We start from the raw sequence: 9,426 nt of genomic DNA, 5'->3' as shown, positions 1-9,426 counted from the left end.
TCCAAACACGTCTAGTTGAGTTTTTACCAAAAAGTTCTATTTTGGTTTCATCTGACCATATGACATTCTCCCAATCCTCTTCTGGATCATCTAAATGCTCTCTAGCAAACTTCAGATGGGCCTGGACATGTAACTGGCTTAAGCAGGGGGACACGTCTGGCACTGCAGGATTTGAGTCCCTGGCGGCGTAGTGTGTTACTGATGGTAGCCTGTGTTACTTTGGTCCCAGCTCTCTGCAGGTCATTGACTAGGTCCCCCCAGGTGGCTCTGGGATTTTTGCTCACCTATCTTGTGATCATTTTGACCCCACGGGGTGAGATCTTGCGTGGAGCCCCAGATCGAGGGAGATTATCAGTGGTCTTGTATGTCTTCCATTTTCTAATAATTGCTCCCACAGTTGATTTCTTCACACCAAGCTGCTTACCTATTGCAGATTCAGTCTTCCCAGCCTGGTGCAGGTCTACAATGTTGTTTCTGGTGTCCTTTGATAGCTCTTTGGTCTTGGCCATAGTGGAGTTTGGAGTGTGACTGTTTGAGGTTGTGGACAGGTGTCTTTTATACTGATAACGAGTTCAAACAGGTGCCATTAATACAGTTAACAAGTGGAGGACAGAGGAGGCTCTTAAAGAAGAAGTTACAGGTCTGTGAGAGCCAGAAATCTTGTTTGTTTGTAGGTGACCAAATACTTATTTTCCACCATAATTTGCAAATAAATTCTTTAAAAATCAGACAATGTGATTTTCTGGATTTTTTTTTCTCATTTTGTCTCTCATAGTTGAGGTATACCTAGGATGAAAATGACAGGCCTCTGATCTTTTTAAGTGGGAGAACTTGCACAATTGGTGGCTGACTAAATACTTTTTTGCCCCACTGTATGTATCAACTGAGGCAACCCAAAAGTAAATATATTTTCTTATCAAGAATAATGGAGGGCTGGCATTGAATGCGTTTACTTTTCCCAACACATTTCAAACTGTCTAGTTTAATCTTGAAGACAAGATCGATGAAAACCGATACGAAATGCTGTATGTCAACAAACAGAGATAAATGTTTTCTACTTTAGTGCTGCCTACCTTTCTCTTAGAGCCAGGTCGGACCACTCTCCCTGTTGTGTCCTGGACGAGGTGTTCTAGGTTGGGTTTAAAATGCTGCAGGAGCTGTGCACACATGGGCCCGTCATCTCCTTCCAACTGAGACACAGACAGGAACGAGTACTTGTACTGCAACGCTGTGGGGCTGCTAGGCACTTCATGCATGTCCACCACCTACAAAAAAAAAAAGAATGAGTAGGATTAGAACGAATAGGAAGGATCAACAATGGAGAATAAGAAGGTGGACACAAAAGTCAATTAAAATATTGAATATGGAATTTTGGTTTTTAGAAATAGATTTGTTCAGGAACTCACAATGTAGTACTGCGGAAGACGTGTGAGCTTAATGAAGAGTCTGTGTTTGGACAGGTTGCCTATGGGGTGAGAAGCCGAGTTGGACAGGTGAAGAATATCAGTGCACACGGTGGGAAGGTGTTTCACAGACTGTCGAGAACGCTGCTCCCCCAACCAGAACCTTGACAGAGAGAAAGAAAGATTTGATGTCTCAATAAAATCCATGATGTGAAAAAGTTCCAGATTCATAGCTCCCGCTGTTTACTAGTGCAAGACTCTGGCAATTCAGATCCCCGTCATCCTTCCCAACCACCATCTTGCCACCTTCTTAGCCAAGTGTTGCTATTGACAGCAATAAGTACATTTTGACAAGCTAGTGGCAGGCGTTGACTGCAAACTGCCAATGCTATACTTTACACTGTCAGCTGTGAATGTACGTGTCGAGTTTATAGCTATTTAAAAATGGAGGAGGTGTTCTCACTTGAGTTGTTGAAGCCAAGATATGATGCGCTTCATGTCATCGTTAATGGTCTTTTCAATGTCATCCAGCATAGACTGATCTAGAGAGAGAACACACAGGGTTATTTATTGCACAGAGTGGAGCATAAAAAAACATTACAAGGGAACAAAGACCTATGAACTAACATTACAAAAACATTGTGATTTGCTATTACTTACCTAATCCATACAGCATGGGTTGGAAGACGCCAGAGTGCAGGTCTACAAAAATGTGTAAACACTCTGAACGACCACAGGGCTCCAGTATCGGAATAACGAGTGTGGGTAAAGCGGTCTCGATGAATGCTGAAATAAACAAACAAACTTCAACATCTCTTTTGTAGATGACTCAAAACCATTGTTACAGTACATTAACTGACAGAACGTACATGGAGGATGCATGAGAGAGCACACCTCTATGAGCTAATGGGAATTTTGAATGTGCAATTCATCATAATTAAGACCAAGATAATGATCCCATTACATTTTATTGTCAGGGGTAAAAGCAAACGTTCAACTGCCGTCAGTGGCATCACATGGCTGCAACTGCTATTCAGGACAACACTGGTTTATTTTGCTTAATATATACCTAAAAATGTGTTTAACTGAGTAAATACATACAGTTGTCACCAGGATTGCTGGTCTTCAGAATGGCCTTCAGTTCCTGTAGCTTCTGATTGGACCTTGCATGCACACTGTCAATCAAAAGCTTCTCCACTGAGAGATGGTCAATCTAAAAAAAAGGAGTTTTAGGCATACATTATTTAATTGTAAGATAATTGTACATTAAGCCACAAGGCACCTTTCTGAGAACATATATCCGACTTACCCTCAAAGCTCTCTCCATTAATCTGGAGTCACAGGCAGGGAGAGGGGGCTCATGAGATATTTGCAATGGCTTAGATCCATCTGATTCGTCAATCTTGATATTGACTTTATGTACTGAGGCTGTACCCGTTTTCCTACCCAAAACCTGTTGGCTGAAGAAACGAAAAAGGCATAAATGAATCATTCAATTTGGGTATTTTGGAAGGACACAGTGTCCAGGGAAATGTAGAAGGTCTTACTTCCAGACAGTGAGCGTGAGGTATTTTGCAGGCATATATCGTTCCTCCTGCACCAGGTCACCCCACCGCTCTCTGATCAGCATCATAGTCTGAGAGTGGAGCACCTCGAGCTGCAGTGACAGACAGAAGGAGTCTGGAAACAATGCAGTTAAAGGAAACAGTGTGGGGAAATGTCAAGTCTAGGTGAATAGAGATAAAAAGAAAAACTACTACACACATCCTTCTATTAAAATTCAAAGCACACTCACAGACATATCCTCAAGACACGAAAAAAGGGGCATTTGTGCCCGACACAGACTGCTCTTTGACACGGTGAGCTGCACGGCTGGCGTCGGTGGGGGGAGGCTGAGCAGAGATGTACTGATTAGCATTGTGATTAGCTCATTCGAGCTCATCTCGCATGCTTGATTAGGGTCTTTGATATTAGCATGAATGCTAACAGGCTGTTGATTCTCTCTATGTTTCACCACAGACTGAAGCGTGATAAGACCGTGACTTTCTGATCAGAGGAGATCCTCTCCTTTCTTTATGTATGGTTTACAACAGAATGGTCAATGACACAAGAGTTCCTGACAACACTAATGATAGATGATTGTTTTTTACTTTAAACTAATGCTATAGATATTTTTTGAAAATAAATAGGTTGGAGCATCTTATACATAGAATAAATCAGTAAAAGGCTTTGGATCTTGATTTATGTTTTTAACTGTCATTTTTTAGTTTAATTTAAAGATTTTTTTTAAATCTATTTGATGCCTCACTGTATTTACATCTTCTATTTTATAATCTACTCAATCTCATGTTTTTTTTGTCCTCATGTTTTAGCTATCATACATTGTGGTGCAATCATTGTTTCATATTTCCTATCGCCACAAAAATTAAAGACACTTCTTCAATTTAGCTCTGATTCACAAAACAGTGAACACATTTCCTAATACTGAATTTACAGATGTTACATCTGCATAAGGAATTCATTACAACACACATGAATTGACATGGTGATTGTAGTTAGAACAGTGCCCTTCCCTTGTAAATAACTCAAAGCAGTTGTGTGAGATTTTTCTTTTTTTAAAGGTTGTTAAGAAGGATGCAGCCGAGTTTCTCATTGAAATGCTAAAAGTGTCTGCTTGACCAGTCAATACTCTATATGCCCAGAGACACACACACACCCGCCCTACTGCAGTAGTTCACATCAGACTGGGACTAAAGCCAAGTTTGTTTGTGCAGGCCACAGACAAATTGCATAGACGAAGAAAGGATACGCAAGCAGTTGTACATGTCCTGCAGAGGTTTTTCATCCGCACACAGGCGCGCCTGGACCAACTCGTGGATGAAGTTCACCTGCAGACTGTGGACCAAGGTTCGGCCATCTGTCAATTGCGAGGGGGGGAGTGGGAAGACAGGGGGGAGGAGCGTGGGAAGGGGTTGACAGACAAACCAATTAAATGGGAAATGCAAACCCATTAGCAATTAAGTATATTGTCAATGGTACACTGTGGTGTGGAGTGGAGAAGGAGAAGCTGATGCCTTACCTCCAGTTTCCTTGTCCTCAACAAGAATCTCCAACTTCAGCAACCTCCAGGGAATATCTGGGTCATCTCCCATCACTGTCAAAGTGGCCTCAAACTCTCCTTCCACTCGAAACTTTACACGCCCATTAGCTACACAAAAACACACACAAGAAATCATAAAAATAAGATATTGTAATAGACAAAATGTCCTTAGAGAAGCTGTTAATGTAGGTATAGGATTAGCTATCAGAAAAAAATCCATAGTGGCTTTACAAACGCTGCTTACCAACTGTGAGGTTTGCTAGCTGAGGTGGTAAGTCTGTAGTGACAAGGCGGTGCCGTAAAATCTGATTAAGTTGACTCAGGGTGGTCTGCTTCTCAACCTTTGTGATGGGGTCTGGAGGAATGATCTTATCCTACAAATGGAAACAGAGTCCATTGTGAGGCATACATAGAGTGAAATATCCCAACATCAATCATATACATTTGCAGTCTTGCATGGTTTAATACACAGTTTTAACATACTTACTCGTATACATGTGGGCAAGCGTGGATACGACCCTGTGGTGAGGACATCAATGGCAAAGGGGATGGCAAAGCTGGGTAAACGAGCATGTACCAGGGCATCTCTGGCCAGCGATGCCAGCCTATCAGCTGTATCTACGAACAAGATGGTCTGCTGATCCAAGAAGCTGGAGATCATCTATTACCACAAGAAGCAAGAGTAAGCTTTGATTTGTTCTGATGGTACCAAGTAACTTTGTTGTGTATTATCAAAATCTACCTAAAAAGGAAGTCAAATTAACATACCGCGCACTTCTCAACTTTCCCTGCATTGCTTGCCCACTTCACCAGGGCTAGCAGACGCACAAATAGCTGCCTGGTACGACTGGCAAACTGGACAATCTCAATTTTTCTGAGAAGGAAACAGTGGGTAAGAAATGAAACAGTGTAACACAACAGCTTAACAGAATAGGTAGTTAAATGAGTGAATTGATAAAGACATACCTCTCCATGTCCGTTTTTCTTGGAAGCCTGAATAAAAAATAAATTACAACGTTTCATTACTGACATTGTCATCAAAGTAGAGCAACAGCATAGCTTATAACATGTCATAACTCAGTGGGTTTGTGGTATGGGTATGACACGATAACATGTTGAGATTTCAGTTAGGAGGCGAGGATAAACTGTCTTTGGGACAGCAGATGGGTGTCTCCCATATGCCCCACAGAAACACTTACTTTAAATATCAAATTCATTAGTTATAACTTCAGGATATTAATACAAATTATGTGTTGCAGTGATGTAAAGTAATTAATTACATTTACTCAAGTACTGTACTTAAGTACAATTTTTGTATTTTTATGTCTTGCTACTTTGCACTGTTACCCATTACAAATCAGTAAATCGTGTACTTTTACTCCACTACTTCTATGTAATACCTAGTTACATTGCAGATTTAGATTAATGATGTGAAATAAAATCAAGAATAAAATACTTTATTTAAACCTGCAGTCAAATGCACAAGCTACCCTGCAGCACACAACGTGCTGCACCTTTACCAGCTTAGATGCATCAATAATTATAATCAAAACATGTAATATATTATTCTGACATTGCCCAATCTGTATAATGAGTAATTATGGCCCATGAAATAGATTTTGATGCTAATATCTTTTTTACTTTTACTTAAGTAACATTTTGATTGCAGGTCTTACACTGTGGTAGATCTACTTTTGCTTAAGTACATGACCAGAGTACTTCTTCCACCTCTGAGGTGTTGTTTACCAGTACGTCCCATCACATATGTGGGCTATCCACTTTGTTAGGGCATAACATTAGGGCTATTAATTACATCTTGATGAGTTGGTTAGCTTTTGGCGTTATTATAGTGACTGGAGGAAGATAATTCTCTAAGTTTACAGGTGTTAGCTGATTAGCCCGCCGGTAAGTTAGCTTTGAGGCCTACGATGCTAACATGTTACTTACAGTTCTGACAGCAGGGTGATTTCATGGTAGGTCCTCTGGAGGAGAAATTCAATGAGCAGGCTCAGTCGGACCCCCTGTGTGGCCGGTGTCCCGGGTGGAGGTGGCTGTGGACCCGAGGCAACCGGACCTCCGAGTGGGACGAGCTGCCCGTCTGACCCAATCTGCACCGGAGCCATTTTACAATGACGCTAGGGCTAACTGTTTGTTAGCGATGCACACCCAGCGGAAAACTATCAAGATGTAGTAGCTTACTTCTTGTGAAAAGATTCCTCTTCGCTATCTCACAACATATCTGTCCCGAGACGAGTTTCTCGGCATGGACTTGGTTTCCTTGTATGGCACGAAACTCAACAAATGCACCAAATTTGGTAACTCATTACGGAGAAGGCTCAACGCCGCTCTGCCGCCATCTTTGCTGTCGGGAACGCTTAGCAATGCATAGGTCCGGTGGGAAAGAAAACCAAGACAGGAGCCCTGAGGAGTGAGAGTCATGAATGTGTCCCCATTATTGTGTCTCACACTGGGTAACTGGTTCCCAGGCCGAGCAATTTGTTTAAGGCCAGGTTTACAATGCCAGAGAAGTGTTTGGGTGTTAACGTTAACGCTCTTAGATTAGATTGATGGCCAAATATCCATTAACGTAGGCTATTAAAATCTGTTGCCCTGGGAACAGATGACCAGTGGTGGAAGAAGTAGCCCAGATACTTCAATATTTTACAAAAGGAAACGTAGCAATACCTCAGTGTAGAAAAAGTAAAGGCATCATAATACACTTAAAGCGCCAACATTTAATTTCCAGTGCAGTTATACAGACCATGTGTGTATTACTTAATTAAGTGCATATCCTGCTGTGACACTATCCTTCATGGATCATATCTTTATAACTGAAAGTGCATTATATATCGACCAAGTGTGTATTTAATTAATTAAGTGTGTCAGTCAGTAATGTTACAGACTCATGTCGTTAAAGGGCTCATATTCTTCCCAAGGCCCACACAACCTTGTTGACTTACGTGGGTAGGGGAGTATTGTACATTTTGTAAAGATGAGGCATAAAACACTAGGTGTTGAAGCAAAGATTGACAAACAATATAAACATGTATTAAACTGTCTTCAAGTGGTATGTTCTGAAATCAAAGATAAGTGAGATGCAGAGGTGTTATCCTCCTTCAATGCTGTTTATGCATTTAATTAGCCATGTAAGTGCCAGCTGAGTGTGTACTGAAGCTGCAAGAAAATAGAGTAACCTTAAACATTGTAACACTGTCTAAAAAAATGCCCTGTGAATAACCCCTTTGTCCAATCCCTCGTATTTTTGATTGAATGTATAGATTATTTATCGTGCATTAATTAAGAATTTGGTGTCTTGTTTAATGATGTGTTGGACAACTGGATGACCACAAGCCATAACCATATTCAATCACTACTGCCCCTTGGCTCAAGACCAAGGGGCAGTCATTGACCCCCTAAACTGAGAGGATTTTGACAATGTGAATAACAAATAAAGTGCAACATCAACTGACCTAAAAAGGCCATTGAGTGGGTCATGTGGAAGTGTAATGTACTCCATTTGCAAACAATAGGAGAAATTGGGCTAATAATGGCCCAGTAGCTCTTTGTTATGTTCCAGGTCTGTTGATGTGTGGTTTATAAATCGTTCAATCAAATAGAATTTTGAATACTTTTATAGGCTATATCCAACAGTTCCTTTTTACCTGTCTGTCTCAAATCTTCAGATGCCCTCATGAACACTGTAATAGATTTTGCTTGATCAAATCATTTTTACTCTTATACTGGTAGGTTTTATTAGTCTTTCTGCAAATTAACTTTAAACATTTCAAAATTCAGAGACTTAAGAATAAATGTAGGAAGTAAGCCTAACTTGGGTGGTATTTTTGCACAGAGGTAAACAGTCAAACCATTTAGGAAAGGGAATAAAGCAATATTCTTTGTTTTCTATCAATCACATCCTCTCTAATAAATGCTGAAATGCAGTGGTGTATTGTAAGTTGAGTATTTATACTGCTTTATGCTTTTACGTCACTAGATTCTGTGGGCAAATGTACTTTTACTCTACTACTACTTTTTTAACAAATGTAGTCACTTGATAATTTGCAGATTTAGGTTATTAATACAAACAATTATTCGACACACATTATAATAAATAATTATAGGTTAAGCTACCCGGTAGAATTGTAATAAGTACTTAAAATAAATCCTACCTTTACCAAGTTCAACTTTGAAGTGATTTTTTTATTCAAATAGCCTACTCTTTTTTTGCTTTACTACATTTGAATGCAGGACTTTTACTTCACTTTTTACACTTCCTCCACCTCTGCTGAAATGTCTGTTTGTGGTACGTTTGAATGAGCTGATTTGGACTTTTATGAAAACATGACATCTTCATGTATGACCACCCCGTGCGATAGGAGGCGATATAGTCAAGTGCGTCAGTTTGCTCAGTTTTTTCTCTTGGTTTTAATGAAAATACGGATTGTACATCCATACTGGAGTCGGAGTCACACATCAGAATTGAGAGAGGTTTTATGCCCTTTCCATTCAGCGGGTGTTGTGTTTGCTGCGCTGCACTCCGTTGTGGTGCAAACTAGCTCATAGACAAAGCTGACTATTGGAGTTCACACAGTCGTCTGGCCTGTTTTTACTGAACGGCATTTGTGTACGACTGCGCTTCCGCCATGTTGAACGGATTCAAGTTGTGAGTGACTGCTGGGACCGAAGTGACAAGCCCCAGAAATCGGACTAGATAGAGTTAGGGGGCTGTTACCGCGCCGGTGACGCAGGAAAAACACCCAGAAGCAGAGGAAAAAACGTAGGAATTAGATCTTTCTAGTAACAGGTTTTGGGTCCTGCGAAACTGTCACTCATATAGGCCACGTTTATGTAATATACGACGACACCATCGTTCAAGGCTGGACGTAGCCCGTGAATAGAGGGGGAAGTCATATCAAATTCCTG

The 9,426-nt window shown here is 40.7% G+C and overlaps 2 protein-coding genes across 6 annotated transcripts in view; one reads left to right on the top strand and one right to left on the bottom strand.

Moving 5' to 3' along the window:
* The window catches only part of med14 (mediator complex subunit 14), a 17,426-nt gene extending 10,417 nt beyond the window's left edge, over positions 1-7,009 (bottom strand). Inside the window, 14 exon segments of the mRNA XM_010788586.1 lie at positions 1,074-1,265; positions 1,407-1,566; positions 1,867-1,945; positions 2,064-2,189; positions 2,505-2,616; positions 2,713-2,863; positions 2,951-3,083; positions 4,213-4,320; positions 4,483-4,611; positions 4,748-4,877; positions 4,991-5,164; positions 5,272-5,377; positions 5,470-5,496; positions 6,451-7,009. Of these exon segments, the coding sequence (XP_010786888.1) occupies positions 1,074-1,265; positions 1,407-1,566; positions 1,867-1,945; positions 2,064-2,189; positions 2,505-2,616; positions 2,713-2,863; positions 2,951-3,083; positions 4,213-4,320; positions 4,483-4,611; positions 4,748-4,877; positions 4,991-5,164; positions 5,272-5,377; positions 5,470-5,496; positions 6,451-6,626 (1,803 nt within the window). The 5' untranslated portion in view covers positions 6,627-7,009.
* Positions 7,010-8,975: 1,966 nt separating this feature from the next.
* usp9 (ubiquitin specific peptidase 9) overlaps positions 8,976-9,426 on the top strand; it is a 38,432-nt gene continuing 37,981 nt past the window's right edge. For 4 of the 5 annotated variants that reach the window (XM_010788585.1, XM_010788584.1, XM_010788583.1 and 1 more), the window contains exon 1: positions 8,976-9,426. The gene's annotated coding sequence lies outside the window, so the exon portion shown is untranslated. The other variant, XM_010788582.1, reaches the window with a different exon arrangement.

Source organism: Notothenia coriiceps, unplaced genomic scaffold (genome assembly GCF_000735185.1).
Source record: "Notothenia coriiceps isolate Sejong01 unplaced genomic scaffold, NC01 NC01_scaffold00031885, whole genome shotgun sequence".
NCBI lineage: Eukaryota > Metazoa > Chordata > Actinopteri > Perciformes > Nototheniidae > Notothenia > Notothenia coriiceps.
This window is presented reverse-complemented; position numbering and strand designations above follow the sequence as displayed.